At 38.0% G+C, this 24297-nt stretch overlaps 1 protein-coding gene across 3 annotated transcripts in view; it reads right to left on the reverse strand.

Annotated features, from left to right (window-relative positions):
- Positions 1–24297, reverse strand: part of ADGRD1 (adhesion G protein-coupled receptor D1) — a 437033-nt gene that overhangs the window by 181181 nt on the left and 231555 nt on the right. For all 3 annotated transcript variants that reach the window (XM_023496952.2, XM_031948389.1, XM_031948391.1), the window contains 2 exons: positions 16220–16293; positions 6220–6343 (listed from right to left, as the gene is read on the reverse strand). In XM_023496952.2, coding sequence (XP_023352720.1) covers positions 6220–6343; positions 16220–16293 — 198 coding nt within the window. The remainder of the gene's footprint in view (positions 1–6219; positions 6344–16219; positions 16294–24297) is intronic.

The raw sequence follows: 24297 nt of genomic DNA on the forward strand, positions 1-24297 counted from the left end.
CCTTAAGAAAAGTCCCTGGTACTTGTCCGAGACAAACAGATTTCCAGCCCTTCACTCTTGACAACTCAGGCCTTAATAATTTTTCTAGCTGGTCTTCCTGCTTCTTCTCTCTCTCCTCCAAAAAGAGTTTTCCTAAGGCCATCTAAACTCTGACCGTGCTGGTCCCCTACTCCATTGATTCCTATTGCCTCAACTATAAACTACAAATGTTCCGATTTTCCACGATCTGCTACAAACATTTCATCCTGGATTCACATGACTCTTCTTCCTACACTTTATCTTCCATTCAAGTTGGACTTCTTTCTGCCCTCAGATCTCATCTTTGCTTCTCTGACCTCCTCATGCAGGCCACCCCCCCCCCATGCCTGGACATGAATACTCTCCTTCCTCAGTGACCTCTCCCCTTCTGATTTTCCAAGATCCTTATTTCATACCTGTATGTGGATTTCTAGGCCTTCGAAGGCAGAAACCCCAAAGCTTCAGCTCTAAGCCAGACCCTCATGTCTAGCAGCCCTTTTGTAAATGTGTATTGTTGGACTTCAAATGCCCCACTCCTGACCTGGAGAACTAATCTTCAATAAGGAATGTATGATATATTCCCATATCTTTCTTATACCTCTCTTGAATCATTCTTTCTGCTCATTGGCCAAGAAGGATCAAAGATCAGACTCAGTGACCAAAGGAACTTTAGCAGTTAACCAGGGTATCCCTTCATTATATAGATGGGGAAACTAAGTTCCCAAGAGCTAAAAGTAACTTGCCCAAAACCAAACAGGTAGGGTCAGGAAGGATTTGAATCCAAGGACTTATTGGATATTCTGCTAGACCAGAAAGAGCACCCGACACACTACAAATACTCAATACAACTTCAGAAAAGTAAGTTTGCAGGAATCAGAAATCTCCTTCCTGTTCCATGGTGACATATTGGTCTAGATTGTATTTAGGTCCCTTTCATAATTGGTGCACATTTGCCTGAGATTCTCACTGACTATTCAGTTCCAACATGTTAATAATGGGAATAAAGGAAAATATAATGAAGGCAAAACTGTAGCCCAAGTCAAATCTTGGCTCTGCTAAATGTCCTTGGAAGAAGGCCTCTGAGCTCACTTCTTCCCTCAGGTCTTCACACTAACCACCCAGGGAGCTGTCCTCTTCCAAGAAATTATTGCCTCTAGGCTCAGGTACCCTGGAAAAGTTCCTTGGAGGAGCCAGGAGCCAGGAGGGGTAGCTCTGGGTCCATGATACATAAACCAAGTCCTTTGCCTAGGTCCCAAGTATAAATGATCAGATCATAGTAAATAAGCAGAGCCCTAAGCAATACATCTACCAGCCTTCCAGCACTCAGCATCAGCTGTCACAGAGCCCTCCCCGGGAGGGTAAATGCTGGAAGGACTCTGGCAGAAAATGTGAGTTTACAAATGGCCTGCCAGGATTGCTCAATATCCTCCAGCAGTCCAGCACTTGGCTCATCCAAGAGTAGGTCTCAGCTTCATTGACTTCATCCAGGGACTGTTGAGAACCACACCTTAACAAAAAGACCACACCACCCGATAACATAGTGGTCAGAGCCTCGGTCTGCCCAGAGACGGACATGGCTGTGCTTTCAAAACCAAGAGAGTCCAGCCTTCAAATGTGAAGAATTCAGATAGTGTGTGGATCAATATGGGCCATTTACCTACACAAAGCCTTAGACAGCTCCTCTCCCAATCTATACTCCCTACCACCAACACAGACTATTTTACAATTAGAGAAACTGAGGCAGCTAGTGGTTAAATGACTTGGTCAGGATCATATGATTAGTAAATATCTGTAGGTGGATTTGAATTGAGATCTTCTTGACTCCAGGCCCAAAGCTCATCTGTAAAATGGAAGCGTTGGAAGAGATCATCTATGAAGTCCCTTTCAGACTGAGATCTATGATCCTAAGTGAGATCCTTACATCCCAGGGTCCTTTCTAAATCTCAGGCTAGAATTTTCCATTGAGTTGTGCCCATTTACAAATAAAAGAGGGTCTTTGATCTGTCCCAATATCAGCATTTTTTCCCATTAAGTCCCAATTTCTCATTATGTGACCAAAGTAAGTTTCAGCTTCAGTATTTGACCTTTAGAGTTGAATGTTGTTCAGTCCATTTTTAGTTATGTCTGACTCTTTGTGTCCTTATTTGGGGTTTTCTTGCCAAAGATACTGGAGTGGTTTGCCATTTTGGAATAAATTTCTTTTAAGTATTGATATTATCCTTCACCCAAGGGCTAAATCCACCAAAGGATTCTGACCCTATCTTTGATTCAGAATTGAAAAGGAGAGTAGAGATAAGCCAATATGGTTCCCTACCTAAGTATGGATTAATAACTATAAAACATTATCTCCTTATGGTTTCCTTGCTCTACAGCAGCTAGCCGGTCAGTCAACAATCATTTATTAAGCACTCGCTATGTGCCAGATGGATGTAAAGCTAATTATAGCTCAGGTCCACTCCTGGTTAAAAAAAAATCAACCTCAGTAAATGTTGTCCTTGTACCCTGACATCTCCCCATTCAGCTGCTCTGCAGCTGTCCTCCCAAAGCCCCTTGCTTCTGTCCATCTCCTCCAACAGCTCCCCAAATTACCTCCTTTGCTATATGTGAGGACTGCTTCTAAGACTTTTCCAATATTATCTTCCCATTCCCCACCATGGATATTCCCAAGTGCTGATTTTCTGACACATCAAGTCATTTTATTGTGTCTATTATTTGTCAGGAGCCATCTAGGTGGCAATGGATAGAGCTTGGATAGAACTCAAGAACACTTGAGTTCAAAACCAGTCTCATATAATCATTAACTGTGTGATCCCTGAAAAGTCACTTTATCCTGTTTGCCTCAGTTTCCTCATCTGTAAAATGAGCTGGAGAGGAACATGGCAAATCACTCCAGTGTCTTTGCTAAGAAAATGCTATGAACAATACTGATATTCTGTGATCCAGAGGGTCATGAAGAGTTGAATATAATTGAACAAAGACAATAACACTATTTGCCACACAAATAAAAATATCTCCTAAATGCTAGGGATTCAAAGAAAGGCAAAAACAGTTTTTGCTCTGCCCTGAAGGAGCTCACAGATAACACACACAAAAAATATCTGTATACATGATATTCACAGGATAAACTGATACTCTGAGGGAAGGTTGTAGCATTGAGAGGGACCAGGAAAAGCTGCTTGAATATGAAAATTAATGTATTAACCCATTGATACATTTGGTAAGATGGTATTTATGGGATGGGTATTTATGGGATTTAACAGATATTGTTATTTATTCATGAAATAAGAAAAGCTATCATTTATATAATGCTTAAAGTTTGCAAAGCTTTATGTTATCTTACATGTTATCTTAATTGATCTTTATAACAGCCCTGGGATGTAAGTGATCTTATTATTGTCCCTACTTTACAGATGAAGAAACTGAGATTGAGAAAGACAAAGTGACTTGCCTAGGATTGCACATTTATGAAGTATCTGAGGCAGGATTTGAACTCTGGTCTTCCTGACTCTCAATCCAGCCCTCTCTGTCATACCCCCTAACTGCCTCTCACAGTCACTGCCTTTATATAATTTCTGCACATGTTGTCTTTCTATGCCATTTATTTTTATACTTGCCTTACACTTTATTTGCTATGCATTCATTCAAGGCAACAATTACTCACTGTTGGCATTATGTGTTGGCTGAATTCAAATTTATTTTACAATTACTTCAAAAAATGAATACTTCATGTTAAAATTTATTTTATATATTAAAGGAGGATATTTGGCACCGCTATTCTTGAAAAGAAGAAGAATAAATTTCTAAAAGCAATAGTTCATGATTATAAATGACACATAATGCCATTTAACCCTTCCAAGTTTCAGTTTCTTCATCTGTAAAACAAAGAGTATTCCTGTATTATCATCACCATCATCCAGATCTGTGATTTCATTGTTGGGGAAAATCCCAAAGAGATAAATTCTTATTCTAATAATTAACTAATTTGATCTATGCAATAATCCTGGAAGGTAGGAGTATTATCGTTGCCATTTTACAGAGGGGAAATGGAGGCAGATAGCAGTGAAGTGATTTGCCCAGAATCACATATAGAGCATATATCGAAGGTTGTATTTGAATTCAGATCTTATGCCATCTGAGCTGGCATAGTGGGTAGAATGTTAGATTTTGAGTCAGGAAAAGCCCACAGGCAAGTTCCTTAATATTTATTCAGGTTCACAATCAAAGTTTCACTCATCTATTCAAGAAGCTTCCCTCTCCCTTCCCTCTCAGTGTCCCCCATATGTGACCAGTTGCCAAGTCTTGTTGATTCTCCCCCCAAAATCTTGGGCATCTGTCCCTTTCTCTCTTCTCACACAACCACCAAAATCCACTCATCATCTCCACTATTGTAACAACCTCCAAAGGGGATTCCTGGCTATCAGTCTCTCCCCACTCCAACCTTCACAGAGAAGCAAAAGTCATTTTCCTTACCCAAAGCTCTGACTATGCCACTCCCCTCTTCAGAAATTTCTAGTGGCTCTCTATGAGCAAATATGCCATTTAAAGTTCTCTAAGCCTGCTTCTCTCCCAGCTTCTTAGGTTATTTCATTTTAATTTAGCACAAGGCAGTGGATAGAGTAGCAGGCCTGAAGTCAGGAAGACTCATTTTCCTGTGTTCAAATCTGAATGTCAGATACTAGCTGTGTGACCCTAGGCAAGTCACTTAACCCTGTGTGCCTCAGTTTTCTCATCTATAAAATGATCTGGAAAAAGGAAATGACAAACCACTACGGTAACTTTGCCAAGAAAACCCCCAAATGAGGTCATCAAGAGTTAGACATAACTAAAAACAACTCAACACTAACTTAGCCTAGTATATACACAGAGAGAGCACTGAACTTGGAATCCAGAAGACCCAAGTTTGAATTCTCCCTCAGACATTTATTAACTGTATGATCCTGTACAAGTCACTTAACTTCAGTTTGCTTTAATCTCTTTATCTGTAAAATTGGGGTAATAACCTTTATATCACAAGGTTGTTTTAAAGATCAAACTACATATAAATACATATACACACATATATAGGTTTATATAAAATAAATATATGCATACATGTATATATAAGTATATAGATACATACAGGTGTACATAGATATACATATTTATTTGCAAACTGAAAAGAGCTACGTGAATTTTAATTATTATTGTTACTATCACTCTACATTCCAGCCAAACTGATCTAAAAGTTGTTTTTATGAATATACTATTTCATCTCAAATTTCTACATCATTGCACAAGTTATTTTCAATGACAAAAAATAGATTTCTGCACATGTTATCTTTCTATGCCATTTATTTTTATACTTGCCTTACACTTTATTTGCTATGCATTCATTTTAAGGCTCAATTAGATGCCTCCTCCTATAGGAAGTCTTCTCTGATTCCCCCTCAAATGACTTTTTTCTTTTTCTTTTTCTTTTTTTGCTGTGACTTGCCCAGGGTCACACAGCTAGGAAGTATTAAGTATCTGAATCCGAATTTGAACTCATGTCCTCCTGACTTCAGGGCTGGTGCTCTACCCACTGCACCATCTAGTTGCCCCCTCAAATGACTTTTTGTTGATTTCTGTTTGTATAAATCACATAACCCCATCCATCACCACCACAGACCATATCCCTGATAGAACATAAGTCCTTGAGGATGGGGATCTTTTTATTTTGAACTGAACATAGCTCCTAAGTGCCAAAGGATTCTGGTGTATCAATGGCAATACTAATAATTCCTATCTTCCAGAAGTTATAAGGATACAATGAGATAATAGTTACAAAAAAAATGCTTTGTAAATATATAAATGTTAGTTGTCATTATTACCGTCTTTATTCTTATTATCATTAGCCATCTATCCCCTACTCATGGAGTTAAAGTATGGCTCAGAACAAACTTCAAGGTTGCCCCATTATGTGACATTAAATCATTAGTCTTCATTTCTGAAAAATGATGTTACCAGCCAGAATCATCATCATTAAGTCTGATGGTGGCTAAAAGCATGACCTCTGACCAGCAGTCCTTCCCATTCCATGTCCCCATGAAGATCAGAGCCCCAGATGATCAAGCCTCCTGTTTTGTTACAAGCTTCTCCATCACTCATCTCTAAGCAAAGGACCTTCCCTGGGCCAAGAGAGACGCCAGGCCCATTAAGCCTGCTCACCCTTAGGGATCTTACCTCCAGAGGGACCACTTGCATCAGGATAGCGAAGTTGGTGAGGTGATTACAGTGGCAGATGGAGTAGTTGAGGTTCCCTTCTGTAAGGACACAGCCTTGATTTGACCAGACGCCTCCTTTAGAGCTAAAGATTAAAGCAAAGAAGAAACATAACTTGGTTGGCATTTCCTAAATAATTTGTGATTAAATAAAGAATGATATCTAGAAGCTAGATTACTTTAGAAAGATTAAGTAATCATACAGTGATATGATCCAACCACGAGGGGGATAAAAGCCCTATTGATGACAAAATGTTCCTAGTATCACTTGCTGTGGTAAACAAAAGGGAAAAATGGAAACAAAGTGGATGCTCTTTCATTGGGAAGTGAGTGGGAAAAGTGGTATATAAATGTGATGGAATATCATTGCTCTGTAAGAAATGAGAGCCAGAGCAACAGAGCAGGCGTGAATAAAGAGCCAACCCCAGCATAAAGAAGATCGGAGTTCAAGTTCCACCTGTGACATATACTGACTACATCACTCTAGCTAGATTAAGGATTTAATTAATGAAGTTTCTAGACAACATTCTAAGACTGTCAATTTGTAGAATAGGTAACAATCTACATTGATAAAGAAGCTCCCTCCCCATGAGTTCCCCATACTAATGAAACCAAAATTGGGATGAAGAAAGGCAAAGAAGACGCAAGGAAGGAAGGAAGAAAAATAAGTAGAAAAAAGGAAGGGAAAAAGGGAAGGAGGAAGGGAGGAAAAAAGGAAGGAAGGAAGGAAGGGAGGAAGGAAGGAAGAAAGGAAGGAAGGAATGAAAGAAAGGAGAGAGGGAGAGAGGGGAGGAAGGGAGAAAAGAATTAGTGATGGATTGCTAGGACTGTCCTCATTATAACTTGAAATTACAGTGAATATACTGTGAATTCCTTTCTTTATATAAATATAGAATATACCTTCCTTCAGGACAGGGACTATCTTCTTTTTCTCTCTTTATTCCCAAGCACTAGCAACATTTAATTCATGGAAGGAAATTTCATTGATATAGAGAATACCCAATTAGACTACTTCCTTTAGAACACAAATCTGTGCCAGCTGGACAATTTATAATTTTAAAGAGTTGCCTTGGGCATTGGGAGGATAAATGGTTTGTCCAGTTTCACACAGTGTCTTTCAACTAGAGGGCATTTAATAAATGCTTATTGAAAATTCTATTGAGAAAATGTGTGGAAATGGGAGAAGTGAGATAGAGCTGAGAAAGCCAGACCAAGAGCATGTGCACACATACATGCACACGTACACACACACACACACACACACACGCATGCAGATTCACAATTATGGAAGCAATAACAACACTAAAATACTGTCAAAGGCCGATGAATTTTCATGAACTATCTGGGTATCAGATTCCTGATTAAAGAAATCAGCTTCCTTCTTTCAGTCTAAAGATGGGACCTACAGATCAATCTGGACTTGGGGTCTGGGAAGAGATGCTCAGAAACAGGATGTGGGAATTTAAAATTGTTTTGTTTTATTTTAACAAAGAGACTCAAGGGTAGAGGACAAATGCAAAGTTGAAGTTAAGTAAAGGATTAAAGCTGCAAGTTTCTATGATATCCAACTTATGTTTCCTTTTAAACATGTGTAAGAGGATATTTGCAAATGTCCTATTTGGGCCAGAAGGCCAAAGCATATTTACTACATGAATAAAAAATTCAACAGGTAACTTTCAAAATGAAAGCAACATTTTGATAAATAAAAAAGTATCTTAAAGTAGTTTTTCTTTGGTAAATATATTTTTGTTTTCCACTGGCTTCCTGCCTGAATTTATAGTCAAGGTTCTTTGAGCAAGGACAACCCTAAATAAAACAATTTCTTTCATCTAAAAAAGGATGGTTCTTTTATTCACTTCAGCCTTTAAGTTATCTTCTAACAGAATGTAATCTTAGAGTTCATATGGATAACCTAGATGTCAGCTTGACATTCTATCTATGACAGAGAATTTTATCTAAAAGTATTATAGAATAAAAGTAATTTTTTAAATGATGATAGAAAATTTTTTCTAATAAATGACAGCATACTCTAAAAGAAAAATAAATAAATAAATAAATAAAGATGGGACCTACAGCCATAGGATGTTGCATACACTGTTGGGTTCTGTCTCTATATTGACTGGTTCTGCTTAAATATAATTAATGGATTAGAAAGGAAGCTTTAATAGGAAAAAGCATCATTATGAGGAAATGACTGTAGTGTGAGTAAGGGGGAAAGGGAAACTCAAGCTTTTTTTTAAAAAAAAAATTATTTTTGGTTTTTTTTTATGAATAAACAAATTAAGAAGGTTCTATATAATCCCAGAGCATGGAGAAGGAGGAGGAAAGGTGAACCTTGGAGAAATCATTTTTTGTTAACTTAAACAAACTAATTGGCTTCAGTTGTTCCTTGCTGAATATTCAATTTGAATTGTAATCTCAGCTATAAATTTAACCAGCTAGAAATCTGGTAATTCTGATGACTAACTGATAAAAATATGATCCCACACCATTTTCATTAGTGTACAATGAATGGGGCACATTCTAGCCAGTCTTAAGATAAGAATGTTCCTGAGGGAACACAGCAAGAGAGGAAACCAGTGACGGATGCTATTGTACTCCTGGGTGAGTCTCAATAGGCTTCTGAGATCTGAGTGATGAAGTTAGAAAGGAATAATTTAGAGCTGTTCAATGATGGTTTAGTCTAATGGCTTGAAAGCCAATTACAACAGTTTCAAAGCACAGGTTTTCATGATGAATGGTCTGATTTGAGCAGTCAGACCAGGATTAGTTTACCATACTACAGCAAAGCCAGAAGAGAGCAAATCAGTCTCAGGCTAACTCCAATGACACCAGCAGAAGTACTTGAAGAGAACTTTCTCCTTCCAAAAAGGTCCCACTCTATAGCATCCAGTCCAGTGGGGAAAGCAAACAAATATTGACTCATGTTGAAGACCATTGTTAAAATAAACTGTTTGTCTATTGAGTATAGTCATTTCATAAATCAATAAACAAATTATCAATAATTTTAATAATTCCTCCTTGTTAGTTGATTCTGCTTAAATATTATTTTCTTTCTGGATCACAAAAGAAAGTTCAATAGGGGAAGGCATAATGAAAAGGAAATTACTATAGTCAGCAGCTTCAGAGAGTTCAGGAGACTACAGGGACTGAGGAAGGGGAAAGCAAAACTAAAGCTTTTGAAAATAAATACTTTCTTTGATATATTATTTTCATAATTTACTTTATATGTGACAATTAGAAATTTAAGATTATTAAATTTAAATGAAACCAATTTCAACAGGTCTTCCATGATGAATGTTTGCTCTTTATCAGTTGTACCTACCTCTTTATGACCTATTTGAGGTTTTCTTGGCAGACCCTGGAGTGGTTTGCTATTTTCTTCTCCAGTTTATTTCACAGATGAAGAAACTAAGGCAATCAGTGTGAAATGACTTGCACAGGGTCATACAGCTAGTTTGAGGTCAAATATAAAAGCCTCTCATTGACATTCAAAGTCCTTCATAATTGAGTCCTTTTCTAGGCCGGGCTGGACCTGGATTATAGGCTATGTAAATTTAGCAAGCCTTGTCTTAATTTCTCTGTGGCACCAAATAATTCTCTAAAACTTATTGGAGTAGTTTCAATGAAATGAGAGGTCTAGAGTACACACACACAAAAAGATGTCATAAAGGAAAATGCTCTGACCTTTCAATCAAAAAGTCTGGGTTCAAATCCCAGTTTTGCCACCAACTAGCTCTATGACCTTGGGCTAATCATTTAATTCCCCTGGTCATCAATTTCCTCCTTTTTAAAATAAAAGTAATTTTTAAAACCAATACCAGCTCTAAACTGTATGATACTTTTATGAGGTAGAAAATATAATAAATTAGAAAAATTTGGAACACAAAGTTTTACAAAGGTGACTGCTGAAAACTATCTTTGCATATATTTGGAAAAATAAAACATTTTTAAAAAAGAAAATATGATAAATTGATTTATTTCTGTTTATGCAATGGATGATTAGGAAATTTGCTATTTTCAAATGTGGTCCATAATATCTTCTACTCCTATAGATGTGAATTATGTTTTCTATCAATCCAAGAAGATTTAGAACCCCTAAATCAAAGCCAAAATAGAATTACTAACATGATTCAAGTGGCACCTCCTTCAACAGGTCTTCCCTCGTCTTTAATTATTTTCTATTCTTTCCATATTTTTTTATATTTTCTACATGTTCTGTATATTTCAATTTAAATATTTCTATATATTCTATATATTTTCTATATATTTTTCATACATTTTTCTATTTATTTTCTACATATTCTCTCCACGTATTTCTACATATATTTTCCTAGTACAGTTCTATGCTACTTTTGTTTAAAACAGTACAAAGTTTCTGAGACTTCCTCTATTTTATATTTATTATTCTATTTTTCCAATATTATTTCCCTTCATTGACTTTAACCCCCTCAAAGTCAAGGACAGTTTTGTTTTTGTCCCTGTTTGTCCAATGAGTAGTGCATAGTAGGCTCTTAATAAATCAGCATGGAGCAATTGAATTGGAACAAGGTCCCAATGAGTAGGAATCCACGTTGAATGATTCCTTTGCAAAGATCACTTTGTTGTTCTTTTTGTTTGGTTGTTCGTTTTTTATATAGCCTTTTATTTACGGGTTATATGTATGGGTAACTTTACAGCATTGACAATTGCCAAACCTCTTGTTCCAATTTTTCCCCTCCTTCCCCCCAACCCCTCCCCCAGATAGCAGGATGACCAGTAGATGTTAAACATATTAAAATATAAATTAGATACACAATAAGTATACATGACCAAACCATTATTTTGCTGTACAAAAAGAATCGGACTCTGAAATATTGTACAATTAGTATGCGAAGGAAATCCAAAATGCAGGTGGGCAAAAATATAGGGATTGGGAATTCAATGTAATGGTTTTCAGTCATCTCCCAGAATTCGCAAAGATCACTTTGGCTGGGAGTTGTCCACATAGACCACATTTGCCTTCATTTTACTAGTTCCAGAAAGATATACTCTCAGACTATTAAAAGATGTGAACAATCAAAGGAGCCCCCAGCTACCAGCAACTGGTATTTCATCATGTAATTGTGAATCCTGCTCATCCTGCTCAGGGTCATCATGCTCATTCTGCAAATGGGAGGCAGATGTTTCATCTGTGTAGCATGGAGGATCCATTTAACTCTCAGGCAGTAAAGAAAACTAGGAATCCATAGAATCATAGACTTACAACTTAAAAGGATCTTAGAGATCATGTAGCCCAAGCCCCCCTTTTTGTTTTACAGATGAGGAAACTGAGTCCTAAAGAAACTTGCTCAAGATCATACAAGTTGTAAGCTGTATGAGGTAGAGGTCAAGGTCCTCTAATTCTAATTAACAAGTTTTACTATATGGCACCTTCTGAATTCAATTATGCAATTATCACGTAACCAATGATTTTATGTACAATTTAAGGAATTATTATGCAATTATATGCACAATATATCAAGCAATTATTGGGTGCATAATTGTTGTTACTAATAACTAATAACAATTACTTATTATATGTACAATGTGTTCTAAGTGTTGAAGATGTTTCATTCATATCAGATTTTTCATGATCCCATTTAGGGTTTTCTTTGCAAAGATACTGCAGTGGTTTGCCATTTCCTTCTCCAGCTCATTTTACAGATAGAAAAACTGAGGCAAGCAGAATTAAATAACATGCCAAGGATCATACAGCTATAATGTCTCAGGTCAAATTTGAACTCAGATCTTCCTGACTCCAAGCCAGGACTCTACTCAGTGCACCACCCAGTTGCCAGCTAAATGTTGGAGATATAGAGGTTGTTGCTATTTGTCCCTGGTTCTCAAACAGGACCACGATGCTATAACATGCAAAAAAATAAAAATAAAAATAAAAAAAATCAAAGGACTTTGCCCCCAGGGAGCTTACTATCATTAAAGCCTCAAGGAGCAGGAAGCAAAGGGATAGAATTCCCTTCCAAGACCACTTTTCATAGGTATTCTGTGCAACAAAAGCCCTTAAACTAAAGCAGGAGTGAGAGACCAGGAAGGATTACTGTAGGCAAAGCTGATCCAACGTTGGATTTGAAATTTAGAAACCTTGAATTCTGAGGATTTGAATTACTTAATAGCTTACTACCTGGGCAACTCACTTAACCAAGTGTGCCTCAGTTTCCTCATATGTAAAATGAGCTGGAGAAGGAAATAGCAAACTATTCAGTATCTCTGCAAAGAAAATCCCAAATGGAGACATGAAGAATCAAACATAACTAATTGACTAAAGAAGTTATAACAACCTGTAATAATATTATTCTATTATAGAAAAATATAATATGCAACAATATAATAATGTGACATAGAGTAGGCACTTAATAAGTGATTATTTGTTAGTTAATAATATGAGCCACAAATTTCTGGCTAATGGTTTGACTTTTTGGAATTTTTCTAGTCTTATAGAAAGGAGGAAGGATGCCTTCTAGGTAGTCAGTCAAATAAAGTTATCTGGGAAAGGGAGACAGCTGAGGAGTCAGTCAACAAACATTTATTAAGTGCCTACTATGTACCAAGAACTGTCTAAACTTTGGAAATATAAGAAAGGCAAAAAACAAGCTCAGTCCCAAAGAAACTCCCAATCTAGTGGAAGCATAGGGAAGATAAAGTTACAGAAGTCAGGTTTGGGATAATACCTTGAAGACTTTAAAATTAGATCTGGTATATGAATGTAATGGAATACTGTCATAGAAGAAATGACAAGCAGCTGATTTCAGAAAAGTCTGGAAAGATCTACATGAAGTGATGCTAAATAAAGTGGGCAGAACCAAGAGAATATCATACACTATAGAAACAAGATTATGTGATGATCAACTGTGACAGATGTGGTTCTTCTCAGCAATGAGGTGATTCAAGACAATTCCAATAGACTCGTGATGGAGAGCTGTCTGCATCCAGAGAGAGAACTATGGAGACTGAATGTGGATCAAAGCATAGGATTTTCAGTTTTTTGTTGTTTGCTTGCTTTTTTTTCTTTCTCATGTTTTTTTTTCCTTTTGATCTGATTCTTCTTGTACAGCATAATGAATATGGAAATATGTTTAGAAGAACTGCATATGTTTAACCTATAACAGATTTCTTGCTATCTGGGGAGGGGGGAAGAGAGAAAACACAAGGTTTTGCAAAGGTAAATGTTGAAAACGAGCTTTGCATGTATTTGGAAAAGCAAAATACTATTAATTAAAAAGTTAAAAAAAAATAAAGTTAGACCTGGGATAGCAGACTTGACGGTGTGGGCACTGGGAAAATATAGTGGGCTTTTTAACAGGAAAGAGACAGAATAAAAATTGTGAATCATAGTGTAGAGAGAACATGCAAGAAAAGGGTAGGAGGAATGTTAGGGGAGGGAAGTTAACTCCAGCCAAGGAGGCTAATACAATAGGCTGTGAGATGTTGAATGATCTATAAGTGATGAGAGAAGATCTAGAGAATTTTCTGGGAATAGAAAGGGAGGAATTGATGTGAAATATAGTACGAAGAAGGACTTAACAATGACAATAAACACAGTATGCTTTGGTCTTCTCTATCTTTTAAAAAAAAAAAAAAACTTTTCTTAGCAGCCTCTTGTAACAATTCCTCTAGTCCTATTTTTCAAGATTCTTAGAATCTCCAAGGTGGAGGGGACTTCAGAGATCATCAAAATGATTTAAGAATTCTAACAACTCATTAAGGATGAAGTTCAGTGAGAAAATTATTGACTTATTGACTTAGAGCTACTGGTAACAAAGGATCCACTTCTAAATTTCTGGCTTTTTTCTACAGTCATCTCATTTTGCTTGAGTCCTTTCTTTATCTCTGCAGCTGCTAGCGAACCTAAGATTGTTTGTTGTTGTTGTCATTGTTGAATCATGTTTACCTCTTTCTGAGTTTTTTTTTTTTTTTGTGGGGGGGAAGGTTTCTTGGCAGAGATACTGGAATAGTTTGATATTTCCTTCTCCATTTCATTTTACATATGAGGAAACTGAGGCAGACAAGTTTAAGGGACTTGTCCAGAGTCACACATCTTGAAACCAGATTGAAACTCAGGTCTTCCTGATCTAAGTCTGATGTTCTATACACTGCATCACTTAGCTGCCCCCAAGATTATCTTCTCTGTACTCTGAATGTGTTTTATAGTTTCCCAAATTTTTTAGTTCAGTTTTAAGCTTTAATAACTTCTGAAGTATAAATATAAATAAGTATAAAAACATTTAAAAGGTTGATTTCTTAAATTTTTAAATACTGAATATTTCTTATTAAAATTCAAGATAATCACCATCTTTTGCTATACTTCATTGCTCCAGTCAATTTTTGAACTTCATAAAACCTTTCATCAGCTGTTGCTCAGTGACTGAAAAGATTTCATATGTAATCCTAGCCTCAAGATCAGCCCCCCAAAGAGGGTTTTTTGACAACTTTGATGTGACCCTCAACAACAACAAAATTCAATGAAGATAGATCAGGTATCCAAGATGGCAAGAATGGAGACCTCTTGTACACTAGTTTGAGAAAGTATCATCCAAAACATTAAACTAAAATTAAAAATTATTATTTAAAATTTGTAAAGCTAAATAAATGTAAAAGAAAGGAAATAATTAAACTTTTAAATGTCATCTGTTCTAAGTTTGTAGTGTTTAGATGCCTGGACTTATTAAAGCTTAAAACTAAATTAAGACTTTTGGAACACTCTAGATACAGCTATATATAGCCAAGGTTGTGCTCCCTTTCCTTCCTCCCCCTTAGAATATAAGTTTTATGAGAGCAAAGATTATTTGCGTTGGGGAGGAGAAGACTGTGTTTTGATATTTTCCAAGTGCTTAGAACAATGTGTATATCATAGTAAGTAGTTAATAATGCTGATTGACTCAATATTCCTTCAGGAAATAACCTAAATGAAAGTTTAATAAGTAACTTCAATAGAAGCTCCTATCCCAGGATTCATGTTACAATTGGTCAATAAGCATTTATTAAACACCTTCTATACTGTGATAATCGCTAAGAATATAAGGAAAAGCAAAAAATAGCACCTGTTCTTAAGTTTATAATCTAATGGAGAAGGGAGAGGAAAGAGCACTTGCAAACAACTCCGTAAAAACAAGATTTAGACAAGATAAACTAGAGATAATTAGTATCACCCCAATTCTATCTCTAGTCATCTGAGTTTTCTTCCTTTTTCCTTTCTTATACTAAACATATACACTCTTCTTCTTTTTCTCCACCTCTTCCTTTTCTTCTTCCTCCTCCTTCTCCTTCTCTTCTTCCTTCTCTTCTTCTTCCTCCTCCTTCTCCTCTTCTTCTCTTCCACTTCTTCCTTCTCTTCATCCTCCTCCTCCTCCTTCTCCTCTTCCTCTTCTTTCTTCTTCTCCTTCTTCTTCTCCCCCTCTTCCTCCTTTACCTCCTCATCCTCATTCTCATCCTCATGCTCATCCTCCTCCTTCTTCCATTAGAAGCATCTAAATGGCACAGTGGATAAAATTCTGGCCTGGACCTGAGTTCAAATCCAACCTCAGACACTTCCTAACTGTGTGACTCTAGCCTGGTGCAGGGGTCCTCAAAGTTTTTAAATAGGGGGCCAGTTCACTGTCCCTCAGACTGTTGGAGGGCCGGACTATAGTAAAAACAAAAACTTTGTTTTGTGGGCCTTTAAATAAAGAAACTTCATAGCCCTGGGTGAGGGAGATAATTGTCTTCCGCTGCTGCATCTGGCCGGCTTGGCGTAGTTTGAGGACCCCTGCATGCTATTTACTCTCCTCACTTATAAAATAAAGATAATAACAGCATCCACCTCTGAGGTTTATTGTGAGGATCAAATGAGACAATCTTTGCAAAGCCCTTGGCTGACAGTAGGTACTATATAAATGTTAGTTATTGTTATTATTACTGTTATTATTCCCAAATTACTGACAACATACCTGAAGTCCAAAAATGCACAATAAAGAAAAACCCGGTTGCTTTTATTTGATGCAGCATTATATTGCTCCCAACTCTGAAAGAAAAGAAAATAGAATATATTTACTGAAGGGATCCAAAAAAAACACCAAATAACTGCTCAGTTGTGCTGTTCATACACCTGAAAAAATACAAAACATCAGGAGAGCCCAGCTCAACCAAATCAGCCTGCCTCTATGAAGTATCTACAAAATTCCGGGCTTCGAAGCTCCTCAAGGACCTTACTGGGATAAAGGGGTAGTGGAATACAGCTTGTAAAAGTAGGAGGTAACTGGAAAAGGGACTAACTAATGCTAAAGAGTAAGGACATAAGGAAAGAGTTCTCCTTTGGGGCAGCACATACGTTAATAAACATTTATTAAGCGCCTATTATATCCAAGATACCGAGTTAAGTGCAAGATAATTCTGGTCCTCAAGGAGCTCACAATCTAATACTTAGAGGCCGGAAGTTTGTCCTGTTCTGACACCGTAAAGCGTATCCCCAATCCTGGGAGCACACAGGTGTAATGAGCACAGCTTCTGAGGGCCTCCCATTATCACTGTAAGCAGAGGTGACCCACAGGGAGCCAGAGGTGACTTGGGTCAGATCTGAGAAGCGCCCAAGCTCGCGGCAATGAACCTTTATTAAACACCTATTATGAGCCAGGTGAGGGTGAAAGAGGAGAATATAAAAGGTGGCTCAGAGTTTACCATTAAAAACAAAACAAAACAAAAAACAGCTATGATCTTGGCAAACAGAGGGAGAAGAAATGGAAGCAATGTCAGATTTTATTTTCTTGCCTTTAAAGATCACTGCAGATAGGGATTGCAGCCATGAAATGTAAAGACGTTTGCTCCTTGGAAGGAAAGCTATGGTAAGCCGGTCAGCATACTAAAAAGCAGAGTCATTATCTTTCCAATAAAGTCTGGATAATCAGAGCTATGGTTTTTCCAGTAGTATTTACTACTGTGAACGTTGGACTATAATTACGGAAAGCTGAGCGCTGAATTATGGTGCTGAAGAAAACTTTTGAAAATCCCTTGAACGGAGGGCAGACCATGTGGTTTGTGTCATTGCGCACGTGGGGCCTCGGCTCCCACCGTTAGCCACAGGCAGAAGTGTTCTCCTCCCACCCCCGACAGTGCATAGACGCAACTGCGGCTCCAGCTGTAGAGTGGTAGGCAGAGTGAGGGCGGTCAAGCATCAGGCCTGACAGTGCGCACGTGCATGTGCCCTAGTCCTTGAACTCTGTGGCCATGGTTTCTTGTATGCATGTGCGTACACAGTGGATGTGTATAAGCTCCTGGGTGTGAGCGTTTGTTAGGGTTCCTGTGAGTGTGTGTGCACAGCCTCCCCTCCCTCCTTGGGTCTTGCCACACCCCTTTCAGGAGTCCTCCCTTCCCTCCCCACCCCTCCTCCCCCACAAGGCGGCTGGGTCCATGCTGCTGCTTCTCCTTGCCCTCTATCCTTCCCCCACGTGGCGTCCTGTTATTGTTCCATCTCCTGTCTCGGGGTCTACAGCCCCCCAATTCTTATCTGGTCACTTCTGCATCCCCTGTACAGCGCCAGAAGCCCTTAACTGGCCAAGTCCAGCCCGTCTTTCCTCCCTCCAAGAAGCATTGGCGGAGCCTCCTCTGGGGTCATGGCTGGGCCTGATGAAAAGGGAAAGACTTCGCACCTTGGGGTCCCAGCAGATGGAAGGGCCAGAGGCCAGGGTGACGTCAGCCTCTCTTAGTGGATGGTGCTGAGCCTTCTTTTGGGACCACCCATTGTCCTGGGGCTTCACTGGCTGTGGCTGACCCTCTCCCCACAGGTCACTGCGGAGAGTTGGGCTGCAAGGAGCCAGGGGTCCTGGGCTCTGAGTCTCCCAGTCTGAGGCCAGGTAGCTGGCAGTTGGTGGTAGCCCTGGCAGAACTTTGAGACCCCAACTCCTTCAGGGATTCTCTTGGGATGACTTGTGGCCCAGGCTCAGGGCAGTGGTTTGACTTGCCTGGTTCCCTGGGAGCTTGTTAGTGATTATTGTGAAAGAGAAGAGTTTGTTCCCTCCAAACACTTGGGCTCTTAAAACTTGATTTATCCCAGGTGGATGGTTCCAAGTGCTGGAGCCAGTCCTAAGCTGGATGCTGACAGACATTTCATCTACTTATACTTGTGTTCATTTATAGAGGGCCATAGATAGTGGGGGAACTCTGGGTAAGGTATAAGACCCTTCAGCCGAAAGGGAGCCTAATGACAATGTCTGGTTTGGCTCCTCATCTCCCCTAAGGGCTCTCACCCTTCCTGAGAAATCAAGGAGGGTGTGACCACCTGTGTTCTACTTGAAGCAAGGGATACTTACAGTAAAGAGAGGCATGTACATATCAATATCAGGGTCCTTATAGTTAACACATGTATTAACACAGTGTGCTGAGGTGATGTAATGGTACTAGAGTTAGCACTTGCTCAGTGTGATGTGATGATGTAATGGTTCTCTAGTTAGCACATGCCTAGTGTGCTGTAATGATATAATCATACTGAGGTATTTAAGGGCTGAGAAGAGTGGAAAGAGACATTTCATCTTTGACCATCCTCCTGGCGGCTCTCCTGCCTCCTGAACTCCTTCACTAAGACCAAGGCTGGTGCCGAGATCCTCCAGAGAGCTAGTCCAAACACGACATTTTGGCGCCCAACATGGGGCTCTAGAAAGCATATTACATTTTGGCGCCCAACATGGGGCCCTAGAGGTGAGGCTCTGCATGTGAAGTCCTACACTCAGCAGCTCAACTGACTCAATTGGCAAATTCATTGGAGAAGTCCCCGTGACTAGAAAATAGGAATAGTCCTGTAAAGACTCTGCTCTTCCCCAGGCAGCAGATAGAGCCCAAGGAAGGTATGACTTCTGGCTTTCTCATGGCTCCCTTTCAGGAATCAATGACCTTCTGGGATGTGGCTGTGGACTTTGAGGAGCCAGCCCAGAGGGCCCTGCACAGGGGTGTGATGCTGGAAAACTACCAGAAACTGTTCTCTGTGGGGATTCCTGTTTCCAGACTGGATCTGATCTCTCTGTTGGAGAAGCAAGATGGAGCCTGGAGTCCCAAGAGCAGAGACCCCAGTGGGTCTCATCAAGATTCCTTTAGCAAAACACTGGATTTGAAGTCAAGAACTTAAATATGGTGCAGAGCATTTGTGTGGGTACATGAGATATCTCATTGGTCATCAGAGAATTCATACTGGAGAGAAACCCTTTGAATGTAATGAATGTGGGAAAGGCTTCAGCCAGAGAGGATACCATACTGTACATCAGAGAACTCACACTGGAGAGAAACCATTTTTATGTAAGGAATGTGGGAAAGGCTTTAGCCAGAGGGACCATCTCACTATTCATCAGAGAGTTCATACTGGAGAGAAATCCTTTGTATGTAATAAGTGTGGGAAAGGCTTCAGCCAGAGAGGATACCTTACTGTACATCAAAAAACTCACACTGGAGAGAAACCATTTGTATATAAGGAATGTGGGAAAAGCTTTAGCCGGAGGGACCATCTCACTATTCATCAGAGAGTTCATATTAAAGAGAAACCTTTTGCATGAAATGAGTGTGGGAAAGCCTGTACCAAGAGAGCAAGTCTTTTTAAACATCAGCAAAGTCATACAGAAGAAAAACTCTTTGAATATAATGAACGTGGAAGTCTTCACTTCACGCAAAACTTATTACTCATCAGAGAACTCACACTGAAGAGAAACACATTATATGTAATGAATGTGAGGAAGCCTTCAGCTACTGAGTAGCACTCACTTGTCATCAAAGAACTCATAATGGAGAGAAACCCTTCGATGGTCAGGAGTGTGAGAAAGCTTGTAGCCAGAAAGCAAATCTCATTATTCACCAGAGAACCCACATAAAAGAGAAACCCTTTGCATGAATGTAGAAAAAGCTTTAGTAGGAGGTCTAATTTTATTACTTATCAGAAAATTCATACTGGAAAGAAACAAAATTTGTTGAAATAGAGAGATTTCAGACAGAAACTACCCCTTCATTGTCACCAGAGAATTCATATGATTCTGGCAACTCAGCAAGAGAAATAGCTATCCTTTCTAAAATAATTCATTGTGATTCTTTTTGGTTAACATGCCACCTCCACTTCTCAGTCTGTGCCTTTTTCATCCCCTCCAAATCCAATACATGAAAAAACTGACATTGTATGTATTGGTTCATCCTAAGTCCACCATACTTGTAAAGAAGAGGGGATAGAATACCATGGTCTTCCCTCAGAATTTGATTTTGGTTTTTATAAATTCTTTAGTCTGATTTCTAATGTATTGATGTAGTTTTAAAAATGTAATTGATGTATCTAATGTATTGATATATTTAAAATGATATTCTATTCATTAATTTTTTTAAAATTTTATTAGTATGTGGTTTTTGAGCAACTATTTATCCTTTTGATGCCTGCTTTAACTGTATGCCAGAAATTTTGGAATATTCACTTACTTTTACCATTGACTTTGAGGCTGTTCCTGTTTCTACAATCTGGCCCTTGACTGACATATTTAACATTTCACTATTTTAGTTTCCATTTAAAACTAACTTTTGCAGTGCTCTCTGAATTGAGTATTATTTAACTTATATTATCATCTGTGAAGGAAGGGCTTAGCATTTCTGACATATAGATATAGACATATAGATATATATTTTTAATTTCCTTAAAAAAATCCCTTGGACAGCAAGGAGATCAAATCAGTCAATTCTTGAATAAATACATCAGACTACTCATTTAAAGGACAAAAACTGAAATTGAATCTCACATGTTTGGGCCAATGAAAAGAAAGGACTCATTGGAAAAGAACTGATATTGGAAGAGATTGAAGGGAAAAGGAGAAGAGGATGGAAGAAAAAAGATGGACATTTAGTATCACAGAGGCAATGAACATGAATTTGTATAGGCTTCAAAAGGTGGTCAAGGCTAGAAGGACCTGGTGTGCTACAATCCATGCACTCATTAAGAGTGGTACAAGAAAAATATGTCAGGCATTGTGCTAAGCACTGGGGATACAAGTCAAATGGAGTCAAAAAAAAAAAAAAAAAGGAAAAAGACAATATCTGTCCTCAAGAAGCTTACAATTTAATTAGGGAAGATAACATGCAAACAAATATAGACAACAGGATAAATAAGAAAAATTGTCAGAGAAAAGGTATTAGAATTAAAAGAGTTGGAGAAGCCTTCCCATAGATTTTAATTAAAACTTAATTTAATTAATTAAAGGATGCTAAGGAAGCCAGTGGATAGAGTTGAGGAGGCAGAGCATTCCAGGTATGGGGGATAGTGAGAAAAAATGCTTGGATTTGAAAGATTACATGTTTTGTTCATAAAATAGGAGGTTAGTACCACTGGACTGAAGAGTACATTTTGGGGAGTGAAATATAAGAAGACTGGAAGGGCTTTGAAGGACTTTGAAAAACTAACAGGATTTTGTATTTGATCCTCGAAGCAATAGGGAGCCACTGGCATATGTTGAGTGAGAGATGAGAGGTTGTTTGACATGATTGGACCAGTGCTTTAGGAAAATTACTTAAATGACTGAACAGAGGATGGATCGGAGGAGGGAAAGACCCATCAGCAAGCTATTGCAATAATCTAGGTATAAAGTCATGACGATGGTCAGAGGAGAGAAGAGGATTTATTGGAGAAATGTTAGAAAGGCAAAATCAAGTGATGATAACAGATTCGATGTAGGGGAATGGGTGCTTCTACAATAATAGATGATGTTAGTTCAGTTTTGGACATGATGAATTTAAAATGTCTATTGCAATCCAGTTCCAACCCCTATATATTCCTTAAAGAGGCTTTCTTCCCCAAATGAAGACCCATGTCTGCTTCCTAGATCAAACACCTGTGGGAAAATTTGTTGATCTGCTGTTGCCAGCTGTGTCATTTTTTAATTTAAACACCAGACTATCATGTGCATGAACTGAGACTTGAAGGAAGTTAGGGGTTCAATGAAGTAATAGTAAAAGAATAAATTCCAGGCATGGAGTCAGGATATGGAATGTCAAGTATAGGGAGCAGCCAGATTCAGAAAGGAGAGCAAGTAAAAAGAAATAATATGCAATAAACCTAGAAGGGTAAATATGAAGCAAACTGATAGGATTAAAATGTCAAGATAAATCTATTTCTTCATCAGTTTGCTGAGACCCAGATTGTTCAGGATGTTTCATCAGAAATTGAGAAATAGGCAGCTACCTGAATGTTTTTAAATAAGAGTGTGAAAAATGGATTAGGGGAATGGGATGAAAGTTGGGGAAAATAGGAAGCCAGGAGTTCAATAAAGAGATTTCTACAGTATATTACAAGGAAGACATGATTAGGGGCTGAATGAGTGGCAGTTTGAATGGAGAGAGGGAATTGGATACAAGAGAAACCATGAGCATAATCCTGAGAAGATTTACCAACTAACAGAACACATTTGTGAAGGGCAGAGATTTGAGAATGATTCAATAGTTTTGAACTCAGCAGATTATAAGAATAGTTGTGCCTATAAAAAAGTTTGTAGAAAACTTAAGTTTTGAGAATGAATGAATCTGAGGCAATGAGGAGATAATGTGCTACATTTTGGACATGTTCAGTTTGAGGTATCTGTGGGACATCCAGTCGGAGATATCCAATGGCAACAGATGGAATTAGAGCTTAGGAGAAAGACACTAGGAATCTCTTCTAGGAGAGTAGAAATATCTCTTTTTGACTGTTTTTGTAAGATAAGTTTTAAAAAAAACTGCTAATCATTGCCTTGTGACAAACAAAAGAACACAAAGACTAGGGTGCTGAAGATGGAACAAAGGAAATTTTTAGTGATGATATTGCCTGATTTCATCCAAGACCATATTAACAGCATTGTCAAAAGAAAGCTAAATAATCCTGTAAGATCTCAGCTTTTTCAGACTATAAAACATCTACCCAAAATGTTTTGGGGGGATTTTTGACTTTCAATGGGCTTGAAAATCCTACAATGGGGACGGAATATCACAATACAACATTGCATAATGCCATTTAACAAAAGCTTAATACATTTATCTAAGAGGTAGAGATAAACATGCATCACTAATGTGGGGACTCACTTAAATTAATGCTACTGAAAACCTATATAATAACCCATGCTAGCTTGAGAAAAAATGAAGTACCCATCAAAGATAAATTTATCTAATGTATTCTTGCTTCTTGATGATGAATTAAAGTAAATGTATCAAATCTTGTAAATGCCAAATCATGTAAACCAAGTGATTGCAGAAAATGGGACATGTTGCCTATTAAAAGCTCTTTAATGATGGAAGAAGTTGTTGATTTTATTGTAAATCAATCAAACAAATTGTGACATTGTTCCAATTCATTCACATGCCGCAGCATTGCTTCCTGACATAATTCATTTCACTCTGAGATTTGCTTTTATTATTAGGAAGTTTTATGTTATGAGGAATAAAACTCTCCCTCTCAGCAAATTCCATCCATAGGTTATGGTTCTTACCTCTATGGATGAATAAAACAATTGTAATTTTCCTTCCACATGCTGCCTTTTCAAATAGTTGAAGATAGCTACTTATTCTTTCCCAATTTTCTCTTCTTCAGGCTAAATATCTTCAGTTGTTCATTTTTGTTTTTATTTTTTTCTGGACACATTCCAACATATCCATGTTCTTCCTAAATTGTAGCACCCAACATCAATGGGGGAATGTTTGGACAAGTTATGATACATGAGTGTGATAGAATAATATTGTGTTATGAGAAATGATAAAGGAAAGAGTTTCCAAGAAACCTGGAAAGATTTGTATGAACTGATGCAGAGGGAAGTGAGCAGAACCAGGAGAACAATTTATGCAATAGCTATATATTATAAAATCAATCTTTGCCATCATATTTTATATACTAAGTTACAGAAATGCTTTTTTTACCCCAATAACAAAAAATAAAATAATTTTTTTCAAAAATTAAAAAAAAATTTGAGAGCTGTGATCAATGACCAATCATGTTTACAGAAGACTAATGATGAAACATACCACTGTAAACAAAGAACTGACAGATTCAGAGTGCTAA

This window comes from Sarcophilus harrisii, chromosome 1, assembly GCF_902635505.1.
Source record: "Sarcophilus harrisii chromosome 1, mSarHar1.11, whole genome shotgun sequence".
Taxonomy (NCBI): Eukaryota; Metazoa; Chordata; class Mammalia; order Dasyuromorphia; family Dasyuridae; genus Sarcophilus; species Sarcophilus harrisii.